This window comes from Dermacentor albipictus, chromosome 4 (genome assembly GCF_038994185.2).
Source record: "Dermacentor albipictus isolate Rhodes 1998 colony chromosome 4, USDA_Dalb.pri_finalv2, whole genome shotgun sequence".
Taxonomy (NCBI): Eukaryota; Metazoa; Arthropoda; class Arachnida; order Ixodida; family Ixodidae; genus Dermacentor; species Dermacentor albipictus.
Window position 1 is genome coordinate 53,817,528 of NC_091824.1, and position 20,478 is coordinate 53,838,005.

Below are 20,478 nucleotides of genomic sequence, written 5' to 3' on the forward strand. Positions count from 1 at the left end.
CGCAATGACGACCACGACGGAATGACGGCGATGACGTGTCGACGAAGGCATGGCGACAACTGAATCGCTATGACAAAATTACGACCGCGGAACGACTACGACCAGATGACGGCGACTCTGATGAAGGCGCAATGATGAGGGCTGGGAGATGGCGACGTGATGGGGAGGATATGACAACGCACTGGCAGCGACAGAGACAGAACGGCGGAAGAATGACGATGACATGACAACGAAGGAAGGAGCAGGAAGAGAAATAAATAGGTGAAAGCCAGAGAGCCTAACTAGATTAAGTGTCTGGTTGGCTACTTTGCAAAGGAGGACGGGGTAAGTACAGAAAAGATAAGAAAACAAGAAAATATTAAATAACAGCGTAGGAATTGTAACAATGTCAAGAAGGCAATGAAATGATGACGACGCATGAGGGCGACGGCATGACAACGATGGTGTGTCGGCTTTGGAACAGTGCACGGATCCAATGTGTGATGTCCGGATGTCCTTCGCTCTCCCCCTTCCCCGCCCTCTTAACATTTGGGTGCGCAGGTCCAATGTACGGCGCGTGACTAACTGATAAAGTCCTTCGTCCCGGCTGTTCCTGTTCTTTTGCTCTAAAGAAACAAGAAAGGATGGATGAGTATCGAAGACAACCGCTCAGCATGTAAACTCGTCAGAAAGTTGGTACGGATGCCGGACTCTGCCCTCCCAGCCAACCAACACGGCAAAAAAAAAAAGAGAGCGAGCCAGGACAGGAAAGGCCGGGAGGTCAACCAGATGAACACCAGGTGTGCTACTCTACACCGGGAGTGAAGAAAGGGGGAATAGAAAGAGGAAAAGAGGCATAGAGTGAGCACAGAGTGCGTATGACAGTATGCAAAAGGACACTATAAGCGGCCTCTTAAGCCAGTGCCCTTCAAGTAGCGTACTAGTGCACCAATCGCTTTTCGTGCCAGTGATAGGTGTGGCCACGGTCTGAGTATCTTTGCCTCGAAGAACGGCCTACAGTGCAGTCGGCTCAAAGTTGTCCGCAGAGAGAGGCGTTGCACGCAGTAGTGAGGGCAAGTACACAATTCGTGCTCGATGACTTCTTCGCACCCACAGCAGTCTCACATCGGGGATTCGGCCAATCCCATAGGATAGGAGCAATGGTTCGTAAAAGCCACTCCAAAAAGATTAATAAAGGCCAGCGGGAGAGTTGTGGAGGCGGACATGACGCACCTAGCTGCTCCTTCCGTGCATGGTTTTCCCTTCTGCATTGACGTGGAGGAAGTTCCAAAGCTGCTCACTGTTTGCATTTATATTTGTTGTATAGATAGTTAATCTTTCATAACTCTGTTTATAATATTGTGCATACTGTGCGCTTATATTTGTAAAACAGATAGTGTATTTTTTCATAGTTTTGTTTGTTTCCCACTTTCTAGGGTGTTGTTCCCACTGAGTGTTGTTCTACATTGTATGATGTTAGATGGTGTAATCTAATCTTGTTCATTGGAAAATTATGTTTCTTTGATGTACATTTCTTTACATATTCACAGGAGGCCTCGCCTTCAGTATTTTCACTAAGAGACCTGCTCCTTTATATATGTCTTCTTCGAAATGTACATTTGATAATTACGTAAATAAAATCACAATATAAAACAAAAATTTTAACCGAGAGATTTTTCAGAAGAACAATGTTCTGTAAAACGTTAAAAAAGCCTCCCCTCTCGTCCAAAGCCACTTCTGCTTAGGGAGATGCCTAAATGGGCTAGTTGGCAGTGATTAATAATAATGTCACAGAGCAAACAACGAAGCCGATGGGAAGACACGACATTGGACAAATACTCGCATCTGCCTGCACACTGTAAGAGCTCCACGTACCAAGTGCCGTTCAGTCGAACGCAAGTAATGTTCCGTCAGAAATGTGTGATAGCAAGGAAATGAATGCAGGCACGTTGTATTAAAATAAATAAATAAGCGGAAGCGTGTTAGTGAGCCCGCCATCACTGCCCCGTTTAGACAATGAGCGTTCTTCTTTAGATATCTAACTGTTGCATTATTTGAAAGTCCGTGTGTTTTCTTAGACAGTGATCCGAAGGCGTCTGATACTTTGGAACATGCCCGAGAAAGAGCTTCGCATTTCTCTCAAATGTTTGTTTCCTATGAGAAAAATGGCAGCTCATCCAACGTGCCCTCCTCCAGAGAAACGTGCCCAGCTCCAGAGAAATCGCTGAGCAACTGCAAAAAAAAAAAAACTAGTCAGAGGCTCGCAGCGGTTGCAACCGGCGTGCGTGCGTGCGTGTGTGTGTGCATGTGTGTGCGTGCGCGTGCGTGTGTGTGTGTGAGTGTGTGCATGTGTGTGCCTGTGTCTGTGCATGTTTGTGCGCGTGTGTGTGTGTGCGCGTGTGTGTGTGCGTGCGTGCGTGTGTGTGTGTGTGTGTGTGTGTGTGTGTGTGTGCGTGTGCGTGTGCTCCTAATCACTTCCTTCTGTAGAGCAAGCGTTCTTTGCTCACGTCGAGCTACATTTGATTTGGGTACACTGCAGGACATAATAGACGGGGCAACCTGGACCGCACATACTAACTGGAGACCACCCCGCCTGGGGTGGTAGGAGGTTTTCAGGCCGCGGTGAACGCCTTTTTGGTATAGCACATCTAAACAAATTTAAGGACCACTTAGTCATCCCTACGTGGATGAATGCGAAAGCATTGCGGCCACGTCAACACAAGTCCAGCGACATCCAGTGGCGCCACTGATGGAATCACATTAGTTGAGTGGCATTGTCAGCAGAAATGCCACCACGTCACCAATGGTATTCGTCACAAAATACACAACGCAAGGTAGTGGGTTCGACTCCCACCAAAGGTCGCAGGTTCATACCTTAATTAACTCCACCCGAAATAAATGGGCGTTAATTATATATATCAAAGCGTTTATTTAAAAGAAAAAAAATGCAGAAAGCGAGTGGGTGGAGCCCCTAGTCCAGGGCCCCACTGGCTTGAGCGGTCCGCCGTGCTTGGTCGAGGAGCGCTAGTTGCTTCACCTAATTACACTTCACCTAATTAACACAAAATCCGTGGATTCGCTTTTAACCAAAGGTCGAGGGTTCGACTCCCACCCACGCTCATAGGCGCGTGTGCCTTAACTATATGGTAATAAATGTACCTTAAATAACATTGCCTTCATTAACACCAAACGTTGTGGGTTCAATGGCCACCAAAGGTTGTGGGCTCTGGTGCTTTGATAACTCTAAAATAATTAACTGTGCCTGACTGAACGCCAGCAAAGGTCGTAGGTTCGAGCGCCTCAATTAACTATATCTTAAATAAATGTGCCTTAATTAACTGCGCCTTCACAGTCACCAACAGTCATGAGCTCAACTGTCACCATTGGTCGTGTGTTCGACTCCCATCAAAAGCCATGGGCTCGAGTGCCTTAATTAACTCTACCTTAATTACTTGTGCTTGATTTACCTTGCCTTACATTAACTACAAAGGACGTGGGTTCGACTACCACCAAAGGTGGAGGGTTCGTAGCCTTTTTGTACCATGATTTGGTCACGTCGCCAACTCCGGATTTTCCACTCCATGGGCATTTATTGCTGTCTCATTAATAACCTGGCAATTATTAACTACGGGCAGCTAACGTTCTACAAGAAAGACCGACCTAGTGCACTAAACGTTGCCATGATCTTGTCGCACCTCATGTCTACTGCGACCTGGTTTGCAGACATCAAAAGTCATGGCGGTGCCAACCTACATTTTCAGGCAAAGCGCAAAAAAGAAACACGATGACTGAATTTTTATTGCATATATATACCACCGTACAATTGAAAGAAAAAAATCAGTGTCGCACATAGATTTCTTTCTAGGAAATCATTCACCATAGGCCGCTACCAAGTAATGCAGTACCAACCAGCCCACTAGTTTGTTCTCTTGAACCGACATCTCTTTGGGCTGTTCTACGCGGTAGACACAATGAAAGGCGGTTCGTTGCGTTAACTGGGAAGTAGAAAACGTTGCAATCGACGATTCATACCTGTCTTGTTTGACGTACGAGGAGCTTGTTGGTGCTGTAAATCAAGCGAAAGAAAGCAGCAATAAACATCTTAAACCACCTCGGACTCATTGTTAACTAATACTGTCACTATGACAGGCTCGGGCAATGCCCGCAAATCTGAGAGGCATGCTTGTAGGGCATTGTCTGTAGACGAGTCGCGACGCTAGGCGACTGCAAAGATATATCCAACGTCACCTGGACAAGCTGGACAGGAGGCAATGGCGGGTCTTCCGTTCCAAACTTGGCCCCAGAAAGTCGCTGGCAAGAATATGCAGCAGTGTGCGCAACCTGAAAACCCCGCCGACTCAACTGCATCCTTTCAGTGCTGTTGCACTATCCCGTAACAACAGCGAGTTGGACGCGGTGGAGGGAGAGAGAGAAAGAGAGAGACGAAACTTCAATGCCCACTGGTGTGAGTTGCAAGCCCGGGCCAGGCACGGCCCCACTGCGCTTAGAGGTCCGCTAGTCCACGTCGCTGCAGCACATCTGCAGTCCGCGTGGTGGCGGTCTCCTGCCGGTGCGGGTCCGTCGGGCGCAGTGTGGCCTCCCATTCCTCCCATCTGAAGAGCTCCGAGCCCGGGAGGATCAGCCGGGCACTCCATAAGGATATGTATTAGGGTAGCGGTGGGATGCGAGCACAAGCAGCAAGTGGGGGTGAAGGCACCCGGGTTGACACAGGACAGTAGATAAGGGGTGACAGTGTTCGTGTCTGCAGGCTGAGCCACAGGCTGTGGTAGTAGTGGGTAAGGGTTGGCTGAAGTGGTGGGTAGAGCTCTTGTTCGGCCGTAGAGGCCTGCGTCAGCTCTCTGAAGGTATGTATGTGCTCTGTGGATTCGTGCTGGTATGATTCCGACACCGCCGGCTTTATTTGTCCCCGGGCGTGGACACTGGCGGCCTCGTTACCAGGGTTTCCTGAGTGCGCAGGCATCCAAGTCAACTTCATCTGGTGGGGTAGTTCTGCGGAAGGGGATTGTAAAACGGTATAGGCAGTCTCGTGGATCCTGCCTCTAGCAAAATTTAGTATTGCGGTTTTGGAGTCAGAGAAAATGCATCCGTCTTCAGTGCGGACAAAGGCAGCGGCTATTGCAGCCTCTTCTGCTGATTCTGAAGTGGAGGTGGTTGGGAGTGCGGCGGAGATGAGCGCATAGACGTTCTGCTCCAAGATCACTGTTGCAGGGGCGCTCGGAACTGTGCGACAAGCGGCACAAGAGGCTTCAGCGACAGTGCGCACTGCTGACACAGACGAACCTTTTTCGATCATGGAGCTGCTTAGCACGTTGGCGTTCGTAAACAAGGCATCATCTCCAGGTCCTGACTGTGTCAGCTACACCGAGTTGACATACTCAGGCGACAAGGCAAAGATATGTTATCTTGCCATATTGAATGCCAGCTGTGAGTGGCCGCCTTGAACCTTGCTGAAAACGAGGTCGTGTTATTCCGGTCCTCAAGCCCAGCCGGCCTCCAGCAGGCAAACTCCTATCGTCCAACTGCTCGTCTCAGTTGCGTGGGAAAGCTTAGGGATAAGATGGTATTGACGTGCCTGGACTGGTTGCTGATGAACATGAATATCTTTCCTGCGCAAACGTCAGGGTTCAAAGAAGGGCCGCACTAGCTTAGACAACGTGATTAGCCGTGTCGTCTGCGTAAAACTAATGTAAGCTGCACGCAACGTAACTGTCGGCGCATATCTGGACATCAGGGAGGCGTTCGATAACGTGCCTCGCAAGGCTATCTTACACGCTCTGAAGTCCGTTCTAGTTAGTGGCCTTATGTAACGATGGATCTCAGACTGCCTCACTCATCGGTCAGTGTACGCGTGCACAAAAATAGCTGAAACATCTCCGCACACAGTACATCGAGGAGCTCCCCGGAGCGGTGTTTTAAGTTTTACCTTGTTTAACATCTCTCTTATTGGACTGCAGAAGTGCATTCCCATATAGGTTGAAATCAATTTATTTACAGATGGCATTTGTATATGGAGCTGTCAGACGTGGCGCACGAGCAAGACTTCAGAAAGCTAATAATTCTATTGAATTTTTTACTCGCACAAGGTGTAACGATGTCACCAAAAAAAGGTGTCGTCATTGCTTTCACTAGGCTTGATGTCTCGCACTGCATGTTAATGCTTGCGCACTCTCCCATTCGGTACAGGTTAAGTCACAAGTTTATTGGCATGACAATCGACAGTCTATTGACGTGGACGCCCTACGTTAGAATATTAAAGGAAAAAAATTCAGCAGAGACACATAAGTCAGATTACGTGTGGAAGGCGAAATCATTATAATCGCTTAGGTGAAATGTTTTCGATTTACGTTTTCGGCATCCATTAAAGTTGTTTCTGTTGAATTGGCGCCTGTGTTTGCGCAAACGTTATCCATGGACCGGAAACATTCGGACCATTCAGCTGCAAAACGATTAACTTTTTTCTGTTCTCTTCCACGGGCGACCACGTTTCACAGCTGCCGTTGAGTAGACGCTTCTGAGAGCATTCCAGTGGACACAGCGCCGATGAAATCCGAAGACAGCAACGTGGCCTGTGCAATGATGCACACACTAGGCACACCTCATTTTGTACACTCGCGATTTGGTGTCGAAAGTTCATCGAAGTAGACACAGTACACACAGCACCAATGAAATGCGAAGAGCAGGTGACTCGTGGAGGCACCGTGGAAGCAGTGACGTGACGTGAGCACTGTCGCCCGCACAAGGCACAAGTTTAGTCAACCATAACTGTGGCGTCAGCGTGGCGTGGGGGAAGCATGCTAGTTTCGCACCCCGTAAACCTTGGCTCGATTCTCACCCAGACTAAAATGACAAAATTTTGAATTCCTATAATTGATTTTGTTTACAGAAACTTGCCTACCAATTTGATGTCAATCCGAGCATTCTTGACGTGTTATTGCTCTTGGCGCCGTCGGCAATTTTTGGTACCATATTCAGGTCACGCCGCCAACTACAACGCTGTATTTTCGTGTTGTGGGGCCTATAATGCTTTCACATTAAAATTGGGTCGTACTGGGGCTTCCTCTGCATGGTATCAATTGAGCAACACTGGGGGCTGCTCCGTAAATGCTCCGACGCGCATGTAAACCAACATAAAACCACTCACGGGTGCATAAGAAAAAGCCCTGAGGGTGTGCCTCAGCCTACGGAAAAACACATCAAGTGTAGGAACCCTTGCAGAAAGCAGACGCCTATCGGATCCAGTGCTTCTGCAGTGAGCGTTTCTCTGAATCCACCAGCGCTTTGCTAGCAGAGCGTCGAGCCCTCCGGTTGCTCCAGAGAGTCGTCCTGTGGTGTGGAGCTCGCTCCCACTGCAATTATCAAAGCGCATCTATTCCGTCAGAACCACCATAGAAAATCCCTTCGGGTTCAATGGCCACTTTCGTGTTTGTATTCAAGAGCCAGAGAAATAGACCCGGTCCAGCGCCTACATATTTTGCTCTGGAGCATGTCAACAACAACTGCAGGGCTCACCGCCATATTTACACTGTGGCTTCGTTACACCTACATCATCTACCATTGGTGTGTGGATTCCGTCTACGAGTGTACCATTTCTTCCAGCCACTCCAGTTCAGCTACATCCACTGGACTAACTGCACTGCGGGCAGCTTTTACTTACATCATATACCAAACAGCTGAGTGCTGTGCCTTCTTCACCTACTCAAGAGCGGCCTTGCAGTCCCTTAAATAGCAACGCACGCACAAACAACTGGTAATACACATCAGATGTCTGTGCACAAAAGTCTGCGAACGGCATCACAATGTTGTGATCATATCAGCTCCCTGCGGAATATAATTCAACGTCCAGGCTGACCAGGCTACCAAATCTGAACACGACACTTCGAGGGAGTTGTTCGAGGTACCGTTCTCGAGAAAACACGCAGCGACGCAGGTATCAGCACACGTTTGGCGTCTCCAGCGATCTTTCTGGACAGATGCCAGGCATGAGTACAAACTCCTATGCAAAATAGATTCATCGTGTGATTTTTACATGCCGCGAGGTCTCAAGAGACGAGACCAATCATGCCCAAACCGCATCAGACTCAACGTCACTCAACGTCCTTCAAGTACAACATGCAACTGACAGACTCCCTGATGTGCTTTCAATGCACCGCCCTTGAGCATCTGCAACACGTTCTGTGTTGCAGGTGCTACTGGGCTATATATATATATATATATATATATATATATATATATATATATATATATATATATATATATATATATATATATATATATATATATATATATATATATATATACATATATAAGGGTGTGTGTTGATGTGTGTCTTTATCACTATATGAGCTGTTAAACGTTGATAACCGTATATATCTAATCCTTACCCAGCATTTGGAGTGCCATGTCAGGCGAAACGTCAGGCTAGCATCTCGAGCATCTCTTGAAAGCTTGGCTCTCTCTCTCTTCGCTCACAAACAGTTTTCCCGCATTTCGACCCCCAACCCCGCACTCCCACGAAGGAAAGCGCTTTCCAGAGTTCTGACCGTATGTCACTCACTCGCAGAATAGGACGCTTGCTAGCGGCGGCACTACCAGCGAGCTCTTCTGCAAAAATGCACGTGAGCTGCATGTCACCACATAGGGTGAAAGTTCCATGCGCACGCGTCACAGCGGCGTCCGGATTATTCAGGTGAGAGCGATGCCACTCGAAAAGTGGTCAAGGTGCACCACCCCCGCCCGACACTGACAAATGAGAGAGGTCGTGCTGCCAGCACCACCGAAGAGAAGACGCGACCTTCGAAGCCTCCAGCAGCGCCAGTCGCCAGCTTTCACTGCCCCTTAGAACTCGAGAGGACGGCGTATACAAATAAACGCTCGTGTTTTGCTTCAGAGGGGTTGTTCCACTCATGTATATGAACGGCGGCGACGCGCTACATCGCGAACTAATTCTGCTTGTAAGGCGAACTTGGAACAGTGGCACACAATCATATGGTAAAAGACACACTGCCACAGTGCATACCTTATGGAAGCATGTGGTTAGGCATAGATTGCGAGTGGAAAAAAATAAATGCATATAACCAATACAAAGCCTTTCTTCAATAAACGTGGCCTGGTACATGAAAATTCAGACAGGTCTGTTTATGAACGGCCATGCTATGTAATGGTGTACTCTCGAGTGGCTTTCGTTAATGCGGTCACACCCCCTGCATTGAGCCAAGGTTAAGGTCTATCTACAAAATGTAACGTCCACTGCTTATGAAGAACTTGTGGCATGACACTCGCAACACTGACCCTTCATCTAGCGGTGACATATGTCTATCCCAAACAGAATCTGAAGTAGCTTCCTGTGTAGCCGGAAATTAAACCAACACAAAAAACCCCTATCGAAAATGGATAACGTGTCTGAAAGCAATGACGCACTGTTCAGATGCCTTTAATACCGGGCATTCAGGGTGGGTGTGGAAACCATGGCCACCCAATCAACATCACCAGTGACTTGTTTTCCAATAAGCCCTTAACAAGTGTTTCAGCAAGCCAGGAGGAAAGAGCAAGCTAGGCTTGCCCGCTTGCTTATTGGAGGCAAAAGCGCACCGCGGTGGCCTCGCGAAGCAGAGCGTACTGCAACTGTGCACAAGTGCCGAACCGCTTCGCTCGCATTGTTTGATTAGCGGTCAACCGGTGGCCACGGCGCGAGCTACCGGCTGCTGTAGACCTCGTGAAAGCACACATGCCCAGTTTGTAAAGGCGCATGGAGAATGGCAGGATATTGACTTTATTCCCCACGGTGTTCCTCCCGAATGTGTACTCATCCTCCTCGTATAGCTTCGCGCCGAAGTACATGGTCCAGAGCCAATCCGCACCCCCCCCCCCCCTGTCTAGTAGGGGTTATGCGCTGACGAGGCAGCGCTGCCCATTCGTTCAATTAGCAGGCACTGGTCGTGCAGTACACGGGAGAGCGTAGGAGCCGTCAGAGCCTGCGCATCTTGCTAATATAAAGTCCAAAGCTGAGCTCTACCATCCACCTGAGCTTACTTGGCATCCCAAGCGACTCCTGCAGCCACGTTCGTTACCTTATTCACATACCAGGACAATTCCAGCCATTCCCGCGCATGAGCAGGTCATTCAAGTGGTGTCGAATCACATGCTCTGCGCGTACACTTTCTGGAGGCTGCTTTTACAGAGAGCCACCCTGCCCACCAGATCTGGCACATGGTCTCCCGTTTGCTCGTGCTCCCGTGAGTCCTCCAGAGGCACACCTGGCCCTTCTGGGCATTGTAGCCTACAGAAAAATAAGAAAAGGCCTCCTCTTTTGCATTGGTCCCGCGGAGTATCCTGCTTATGGTGTCATAGAAAACGGCTGCTCAAGCTGCTCCGTCTGCTTGTTCCCAATCAGCCGCCCCACTAGTTGCATCAATTGGCTTCTGAGCTGTTCGCGATGGTGATTCAGGGAAAGAGGAGGCCTGTCAAAACATAGTGCGTGCCAGCTTCTCCCGTGCACCTGTGTTAGAGTGCTTTGAAGTTTTCAAAAAGAAGCGTAACGTTGCGATCACAAGGAAGAAAAAGAAAGAAAAAAAAAGGAAAGAAAGAAAGGCTGGCGGTAGGCAACAGCGGCGCTTATAAAGAACTAAGTTGCAATATATGCTGTAAAGGAATAGAAAAGCTTCGTCCAACGTTGGTGTTGTTACATTCACTGTTTTCATTAACATGTCGGGCAAATGTTGGTGCACGGCAACTATTCGCTTTCAGAATTACTAGGCGCTTTAGATTCAGAGGAGACATAAGGTTACCACACTCACTATTCACCACTCACGCGCTGACGCTGTGTAATCAACCAAATCCATCCATCCATGTAACCTTTTTCCAAAAATATATATAAAAAAAGAAGTCTTCGTGAGGCGTGTTGTTATAGGGTTCTAAGAGCGCCCAAATGGGCGTACCACAACTGCAGGGTACCGTGGGCTCTGTTTTAGTATCAAGCTGTTTTCCTTAGGATGCACTTGTTGTGGCTTAGATCATTCCTTGTCTTTTATCGTATATTGAAATTAACGTTCCTTGCATCAGAAGTATCGCTATCATGGCAGTGTGTCAGCCCTTTGCCACTTGAAAAACGATGTGTTTCAGTGCCGAGGTAGCAAACGCGCACACCGGTTCCCACAACTTTCGCTAAGTGAAACAACACCTGTGTGCTTGTGTATTAGGCTGAATAGATTTCAGCGCACCTGGTTTTAAATGCGGCCGCATGGCCCTTTTCAATCTTCCCAAGACTTCCTCTTGAATGCTGGGAGAACTTTTTTCTCCTTATGCTTTTTTGTTACGTTTCTATAGTCTATAACTTCCGAAGTATGTGGACAACTGACATTGGCTTTCCTGATAATTTGCGCATTATTAGGCACGAAAAATAAAAATACTACGCACACGAATAGAGTAAGGCCAGCAGATAATCGAGCGCCTGAAGCCAAAGTTTGAGATCTCCCGAGAAGAAGATATTGCAAAAAGAAATAAAAGACGCGCCAGCCATTTCAAAGAAAATAATTAAAGGGGAATATGAGCGGATTCCGCCTCTGGACTGTCTCAGTAAAAGGGATGTTCGGTCTGTAAAATTAAAAACCAGCAGCCGTGGGAGACCCTGCCGCTGAGTACAGGCAGCTGGTCTGGGCCATCCTGCCAACCGAGGCAGCTGCTGAGATCCAGGGGATCTCGGCACTCTGCTAGACGGAGTGAGGCTGCGACCGCTTCCGTGATTGCTGGCATCACTAAATGTTGACTCTCTCTCTCTCTCTCTCATTCTCTCTCTCTCTCTCTCTCTCTCTCTCGGTAAAAGTGACGCTCCGCGTATGGGCGACGGGAAGTGCGTCCTCCGGATCCAAAATCCATGGCGCGAGGCACAAAACACTTGCGTATTTGTTACCGATTTCAAATGCTACTCGTCAAGAATCATGCATTCTTGTGACTCGCAGAGCCACATTTGGCGCTCCCCTTATTCCGGAAGAGAAACTAGCGCGTAACAAATAAAGTTTGTTATAAACTAGTGAAGTGAAGTGTTGTAAACTAGTGAAAAATAAAGTTTGTTAATAAACTAGTGCGTAACAAAGAAAGTTTTGCCCTTATTCTTTTTAGCCAAATTACGGCTGTAAATTCGAAGTCAACACATACATTCATAGCGGTGGCCCTTTCTTGGACCAGCCTGGCCTCACCTTCCGGTAGCTCCGAGGCATAGCACAGCTGTCAGTTGTTGAAATGGTGGTTGTGCTTCAGACATCCACATCGTGTGAGCAGCGAATTGTGGTTAGTTTCCTATGGAGCAAGGGACGAACGCCCATCAAAATCTGCAGGGAAATGCAGACCCAGTATGGGAAAAGGTGTCACGCTCTGAGAAGTGTAAGGCGGCGGCCGCAAAAAGCCGTGTATGCTTGCATGACAATGAGCGTTAGGGGAGGCCGCTTGCGTGGCTGACTGATGAAATCTCCGATCATTTCACTGGGAGGTTCTGGACCATACACCTACAGTCGGGAACTCACTCCTAGTTATTTCCACGTTTCCGGCCCCCCAAAGAAGTTCCTGCCAGAACAGCGATTCGCGGGCAATGATGAAGCCGAGATAGCAGACTGACAGTGGTTCCACAGTCAGCCGGACAAATTCTACCACCAAGGCATCTCAAATTTAGTCATGCGATGGGATGGATGCCTGAACCGGTGTGGGGATTGTGTGAAAAAAATTCCAAGGCATGTAAAATTCTACCTATGTTTTTAATTACCTGTGTGTAGCTTATTTCGGCTAAGAACGAATAGGGAGAAAGACATTCTGATTCGCCCTCGTATTGAGCCAGCGGAAATTTATTCCTGCGTCGCCGAAATAGAGTTCCACATCAAGGAATATTGCACAACATTATAACCCATATTTCTGGCCCCCGAAGAGAGTAAACGTATACAAAAACAACAAGAGCAATAAATTTATATATATACTTCAACTAAAACTAGATTACTAAACTAAATAATTCGCAATTCGTTTGTTGAATGAAAACTTCAGCTGAAACTTCACACGCAGCATATCAAAAATGCTATCATAGACATAGCTTCAAGTTGCACGGGCCTTAGTCAACATTTTTAGGCATCAAACCCAGCTTAGAATCAATATATGCTGCGTACAATGCTCAGCGATTGAAACGCAATGCTCAGACAGCATGGCAGCCGGCAGTTTTTGGACCACCGATGATCGCGGAGGTGATCGCTGAGGAGGCCGAATGCAATTACGATGCATCAAAAACATTCTCGCTTTCATGTGACACAAAAATGTATCATCTCAGTGTGATCAGCGCACACCTGTGGAACAAGAAAGCACCAGGCGCCAATGTAAACCGAGTATCGTGTTTCAATCGCTGAGCACTCACTGTACAATGGGTATTGCGAAAGGGAAGGGTTGTTGTCCTCTATGCATTAGATCATTTTAAGTAATATAAACACCATAACTTTAAATAGTATTACGCTAACCAATTATTATATAAATGTTGCCATATTAGGTGACGTTCTGTTGTTCTCAAGCATTTTATTTTTGTTTCTGTGCAACTTTTCTCTATCTTTTCGTAGCTGTTGACGTATCTGATGTCGCGGCAGGCGTTTCTGCTGGACTACGATGACATACACGATGAGGTATATGATGACATGCATGATGACGTACACGACAAATACGTATACGAGAAAAGGAATAGGACATCTACTCTACATTATCCTGAATATTGATGTGTGCAAGATGTGGAAGGGCTCAAAACGATGCTCCATGAGAAGCCAGGGCACTCACATGCTTGAGTGTGGCTCCAAGTTTTGGGCTTTGATTCAGCTTGACTGTGACTTTGCTGGCTTTTTTTAATCTTATTTGCTGCATATTCTCACGACCTTCACTCTTGCTTCGTGTGAAAGTGCCGGTAGTGATTTTAGTGCCTCATTTTCGGAACGTTACGAAATATTTGAGTTCATTTATGAACATGCATTTTGTTATGTCCAGTATACCACACACAAATGTGGTTTCTGTTTTGTGTGCAGCCAAAGGGATTCCGCCGTTCAGCTAAGCCTGCCGAGAAGCCTGTCAGGAAGCCAGTAAGTTCCTTTTGTCGAGATACGTGGAAAGGTCTGTGGTGTACATTGTACGAAAAAACGCTTCGTTCTCCGCACTGTCGTTTACATTCACCGTAGTAGCAGCTTGGCAGCAACGAGACATTGACGGACGCATGCGTACAGCAGCGTGAAACGTCAGGCTTCCCGAGACGTCGCTCGGCAGTGATGCGTGTTGGACGTTGTGTGCGCGCAGCAAAGCCAACGCAAAAGCATGAAACCGGCGACAGCCTGCGCCAGCTTGAAAGTTGGTGGAGGTAATATAAACGATCTGTTATGACGCTGAAACAATGCCATGGAAAGTTCACTTAGGCCAACCTTTCGAGGCTATGACCCATAGAAATCTTTTTTAGCCCCACGCTGTGTGTCCAAGCCTCACCCTATTGAGTCAGAATTGTATGTCCTAATAAGCGTATTGATAATTTTACAATTTTGGTAACAACCCTCTTAGCAACAGACATTGCAGCCGAGGAAAGGAATAGGTAAGATATTCATTCTAAACTGAAATAATGGAGTACAGAAAAAAATAAGAATGTCGGTTAAATCTGCGACAGGGTCTCTTTATGTTCCTAATAAAAGAATAGAAATGAAAGTAGAAGAAAGGACGAGCTGGCATTCGTACCAAACGAATCCACAACTTTTGCGTGAAGTGCAGGCTGTGGCATTGCAATAAAGTAGGAGAAGCACTTGGAGATGAACTATAACAGCCGCGTCCCCGTAAACATCAGATTCCTGCATGGTCGCCTTCGATTACTCCGCACGGCCTGTCCGTACAGAGGAACGACCTTGCCAGACGGTGCCATGGCACTTGGCGCTTCGTGCACATCGACGAGGAAGTTTGTTTACAAACTGTCCGTATCATATCGCGAGTTTGAAGTAACTGTATGGGCAATAAACAGTTATTTCCCCTTCTGCGCGCAGGCATCCTTTAGTCCATTAGCATTCCTCGTCCTTTTATTATGCATTCAAAACAAGACGGAAATACACACCAGTCCCGTTTATCTCCTACCGGACAGAAACAGGTTCGTGATCAGCGAGACATTCGCGCGCGGTGCTTTACGATCAAGTGCTGTCATGGGCCTTGTCGAACTGTCGTGCATCCCTTCCTGAATAGATAAATGAAATAAAAAAACCTGTTTTCCTTGTAGCGGAAGCAAAACATATATTTGTTTGCATAGCTCGTACCTTGCGCCCCGCTGCAGTTCTTTTCTCCCTTTTTGATGGTTGTTTGAGCATCGTCAAAGCGGGCACCCCGCAACGTTTAAGAATCTGTCCTGTGCTTTATACGGCAAAACTGGAATTTCTCGAAGCAGCGCTGACAACAAATCCGATCAAGTCACGAGGCGTCGTCGCACTTGGGCGGCACTTGTTTTTCAATGTGTCATGTTTAAGAGATGTTGGCGCCTTTAAATAACACTGACAGCCCATTTAACATAAAAATGCATACTTAGTCACAGCAACAACAAAAAAAACCCTTCTATATACACTCACACTACAAGTCAATCCGTTTAAGTATGTTTATATATGTATATATATATATATATATATATATATATATATATATATATATATATATATATATATATATATACTATAAAAGTGAAATACACTCACCTTAAAGCGGAAGCTTTCGCTCGGGCCCAACTCCAACGCAGCCTTTTCAAATACATGTAAAACACAGAAGCGCTTTTCTGAGATCACGCTTGGATCGAGTTTAATTAAATTTGTTGCATTTGAGAGCGAAAGTTATATTCTAGTGCCTGTTACAAGCGGTACTGCTATTTAAGACCTGAATTTTGTTAAAAGAATTTCACAAAATTTCAAAGTTCGAACGAATAGAAGCACGAACTTTGCAATAGCTCTACAATAAAAACAGATGTCGCGGTTTTGTAAACGCCATCCATTAGATCATTCAAAGCGGAGAAGTCAGATATGTCAACTTAAATCTTACGTTAATTCGTTACGTTGTGTGCAAGGTTTCTACTAAAGCTCTATTTTCGTATTACAAAAATTTTGAAATTCATGCGTACCATATCAATTTTGTCCGCTTTAGATGTACTATTAGAGGCAATTCACAGAATTGTGAAATCATTTTTCATTGCTGAGTTACAGAGTTGTAAACTTGATAGTTTCGTTCTCTGAAAGTTTGTCACTTTTGTCAATCTTTAATGAAAAATTGGTGACCTAATAAAAGAATGCGAAACAAGCATTCACTACACTTTAACTTTCTTTTAAATGCAACAAACCTCATCAAATTTGGTGCATTGGTTGCCGAGGAAAACGAATTCTCCTTTTACATGTATTGTATTGTATTGTAAATCACCCAAGCTAAAGCTTCCTCTTAAATCAACTCACCTATACATACCTGCGAACTTGTGAGCATTAAAGTTCGTAAAAATTCCGCGGCAATATTTAGGTGGGTGGATGGAAGGGGAGGTAAAATAAATGAATATATTCAAGCTTTACCGTAATATACACTTTTTCTTGCATACATATACACATTTTATTAACTGTGACTTACATTTGGACTGAGAGGCAACACATAATTTTAGATCCCAGTAACATATTCAGCGTCTTTCCCGTTGCTGGTTTCACCGGCTCTAGGAACATCTATGAATAAACTCGCTCGAGGCATGTATCTCTCTGTAGATGGCGTCTAACGCTGTCACCTGAATGGTGACAGGTATAATCACAGTTTCTTTCCTGTGCATTTTTTTTTTGTCATATTTGGCCACCCCGTCTTTTAGCGCGTTTAAAAGTTTTTCGCGAACTAAACCTATTTTTGTAAACATTAACGCAGCATTGGTAACATCGCTAAAGGAGCTAGAATTTGTAAACATTACGACAATTTGGTAGCTTTTAGTTATGCATCTATTATGCTATATACCACTCGCAAAAAGTATCGCCTAAAGAAACACTGATGCGTAAGGTCAGGTCACAGAAAGACACTAATGTCAGGACACAGAACAGAACACTTATCTTGACATTTTTTGCTGTAGAACTAAACTGGAGAATCCAGAGGAAAGTGCAAGGCATTAATCTGTTCTTTTCAAAAGTATGGTTTTAAGCAACGACTCTCCAACAACGCGATGAGCGTTGATATTGCAGTGTGGGCAGCGAAGTTGGAAGACAACGTTGAGGTAACGTTTTAGGCAACATCGAGGCATTTGTTGGCGCAGTGAAAACATATTGCCAACGCGCTATTCCTCAACCGCACAGAAAAGCAGATAAAGTAAGGGAACAAACAAAGGAATTTGAAACCCTCCAGTATCCGCATACGTGCAGTATATCGTAACTGTAATTCTGATGCACGCAGACTGCAGACATGTACATTACTTACCTGATCTCCACAGCACAAAGGCGTAACGGGAGAATCGGATTTCAAACTAAATTTCCAGGGTGTCCCATTTATGCACGACCACACGCTGAACCAACTTCCTCAACACATGAAATAAGATCTCTGCTTTGCTACTGTGTTTATTCCGTCTTTTACATTACTCAGTAGCTTCAGAATACATATTCTTTTGCTTACTTTGCCTTCTTGCAACGTCGTCTTCAGTGGCCTGAAAAAAAATGAAAACAAGAAAAAGTGAAAAAGAAGATCCCACCTTTTTTTTTGAGTGGTTCCGTAATTTTTTTTTAATTTTTGAATAGAACCTTCGGATAGCGGGCTCCACCACCGGATAAATTTTTCAGGTTGCAAACTAATAAAGTTAGCTCATTCTCTAATGTTTTCATTTCAAATACTTGTGTCAGGCTAGTTCGCGACAGCTGCAACCTTTCCTTGGGGCGATCTCCGCGCACGTTGGCAAGGTCGTACAAGAGGGCGTGCAAGAAGCCGTCAAAAGTCAGAAAAAGCATTAAGAGAAAAAAATGTTAGTCTTGATTGCGCTGCGGCCCAATCATCTGCGCGTTTGTAGCGTGTATATATTCTAATATTGCGTAGCAAAGAATCCAGACACATCGTTAACACCTCGCTCGAAGATAGAGCTCGCGCGTTCGGTGCCTGATGCTCGACCAACACACCTGCCTGTTTATCCCTTTGGCTTTGTAATTAAACAGCGTTGCAATTGTGTATATTATGTTAGGTGCAGGACCATTTCCTCTCTCGGTGATCCTTTAATGCTCTTCTTTAGGGTGTCAGTCGACTCCTGTATTCCAGCAGTCCTCTTAAACTCACTGCGAAATACTCTGCCTTCCCCGACTAAATTTGAGTTTCCTTGAAGACACTTTCTGCTACCCTAGAAGAACACCAGTCAACTGTTCCACGACTTCTGAGTGCTGTAATCTGATTTCTTCCTCTTAATCTGAACTATGAAATTACCCATTCGCGTTTGTGCTGAGTCTACCCGCTATGTTCGTGCCAGTCTCTTTACGTTACTCATACATTTCCGTACCATCGCTGATTATCGCAGGGCACTTTGCTTATTTTCATCTTTTAGAAGTTCCTATGCTGAGTGGACCTAAGACAGCGCAGGGATGAATCTCCTGTAAATAAACAGGATCAAGAAACAAACCACGGCGACCAACTCTTCCCGCAATGGAGGAAGGGTTTCACAGTCCCTGCAAGAGAAGCAAGAAATGCTCGCTAAAGGTTCTAAGGGAACCCCCACCGCGGGCGCTGTTTTGTGCAATGCAGGTGCGCGGGCTATTCAGGGACCGGGAAGAGGCCGTGACGTCTTGGCAAAAGGGGAGCCTGATGACCCTGTGAAACATTGCCTGATAGGAAGTTAGTTTAGTGAAAGAGCAGGACACGACCAGACACGCACTGTCCGCCAAGGGAGAGTTGGAGAGAAGCACACACATGTCACGCGGCTCCCCAAGAGAACGGAGAGTGAAAGGAAATTCACGCAGCGAGCGAACAAACGACACACGACCTGCGGGCCAGACACTCGGTGAGATCCATCACCGGCTGTCTTGCAGCCTCGCGCGAGCCGGCCAGAACTCGTTACGCCCGACTTGTGCGCATGAAGAGGGCAAGTCCGCTGATAAAAGAGGAGGACGAGCGCTTGTTTTGTACGCATAGTAGTGCACCTGTTCCTGCCAGAGTGGCGCAGAAGGTTCGTCACCGACACGCTTTTAGCATGTTCACGTGCCTTGTCACCACGGTGGTAAACCGAGAAACTTAAGAGGAACGCGCCTGTGCTCCCCTGTCTAGTCCTAGTGCTTCTTTTTATTTCTTTTTTGTGCTATTTTATATTCAATAAAAGGAAGCCAGGACATAGTGACGATCAGTGGAAATAGATAAATGGTATTGGAATAGTGTCGTATGCATAAAAAAACGTAAGCTGATTCCTGTATATAATAGGACATCGACGTGGTAAATATGCGCAATGTGTTGGTGTGAGCCCTGATTGGCGTTGTAACATTAATGAGGATTTCAAAGCAAGTGATCTGCCTCCTGACGCAGCCTCATAATTGCAGTGATACTGCAAGAAGAATGCGTAAGGTGATGTTGGCAGTGGGCATGGATCCATCTTGGAGGTGATAATATTAGAGCTATGGGTGGGACCTGCTGCTTAGGAAGAACGTAATTTTGCTGATAGTGATGGTAATGTTACAGCGTGCGCACAGTGCTTGTTGAGTGATGCCAAGAATGCCGGCAGAAGTTTCGTACACAGCAAATGCCGAGAGAGGCATTGATTAAGCAGAACCCTAACAGCCAAACGATACAAACATTGCTGCAGCACAGTGATCTATAGCAGTGGCAGTCGAGAGTACGTAATGCGCGTGGAAAACAGTTTATTAGAGCGTTCTTGCAGCATGGTTAAAATTTTAAGTTTGCACAGTACATATTAGCAATTCATTCGGTGTTCTTTTGGGCCGTCATCACTAGTCTTGTCTACGTGGGGCCAACGGGTGCTATTCTTCTGTGCGCATGTGAACAACCCCTGCGGCTGACCTATTGAGAATGCCAGGATCCTCTACATTTGAAAAGAAATGCAAAATAACTCGATTGCACACTTCATTTTTATTACGTACCTCCACTGTTCTTTTTGCTGTTCCAATAGACATAGTTCAACGAAGTGCAACATATTGAACGCGGACAGCTGTGGCACGTACTGATACATCTGGAAATTGGTTACAGTAGCCTTCAACCAGGCTGCTTTATTTTTCTTTCTCCCGCACATACAAACGCATGCACGCACATACATACATGTATTGACCACCCATAATAAATAGCAGAGCCCTTATTTACGAGATGTCCGAAGAGTGGCTAGTTAAAGCACGAAAGCAGCACAGACAATCCCTCGGAGTTCTAAATTGGTGACACCAGTCCAAGCTGCAGTCCGAATCCCCGAGGTACTGCAATAACCAGTTTACAGTTTATTCACTGCACTATAAGTTGGTCGATCACTTGAACTGTCTGTACCTG

At 46.1% G+C, this 20,478-nt stretch overlaps 1 protein-coding gene across 15 annotated transcripts in view; it reads right to left on the minus strand.

Moving 5' to 3' along the window:
- LOC135909165 (uncharacterized) overlaps nucleotides 1-20,478 on the minus strand; it is a 465,689-nt gene that overhangs the window by 158,315 nt on the left and 286,896 nt on the right. For 6 of the 15 annotated variants that reach the window (XR_011513888.1, XR_010566622.2, XR_011513886.1 and 3 more), the window contains 2 exons: nucleotides 17,635-17,665; nucleotides 15,717-15,758 (listed from right to left, as the gene is read on the minus strand). Coding sequence is in view for 7 of the 15 variants with exons in the window: in XM_070536963.1 (XP_070393064.1) it covers nucleotides 15,718-15,758; nucleotides 17,635-17,665 (72 nt within the window). In the remaining 8 variants the exon portion in view is untranslated. Of the gene's footprint in view, nucleotides 1-3,968; nucleotides 4,046-7,311; nucleotides 7,347-12,229; nucleotides 12,324-15,716; nucleotides 15,759-17,565; nucleotides 17,666-20,478 lie in introns of those variants that run through there. The other 9 variants (XR_011513892.1, XM_070536967.1, XR_011513891.1 and 6 more) reach the window with 5 other exon arrangements.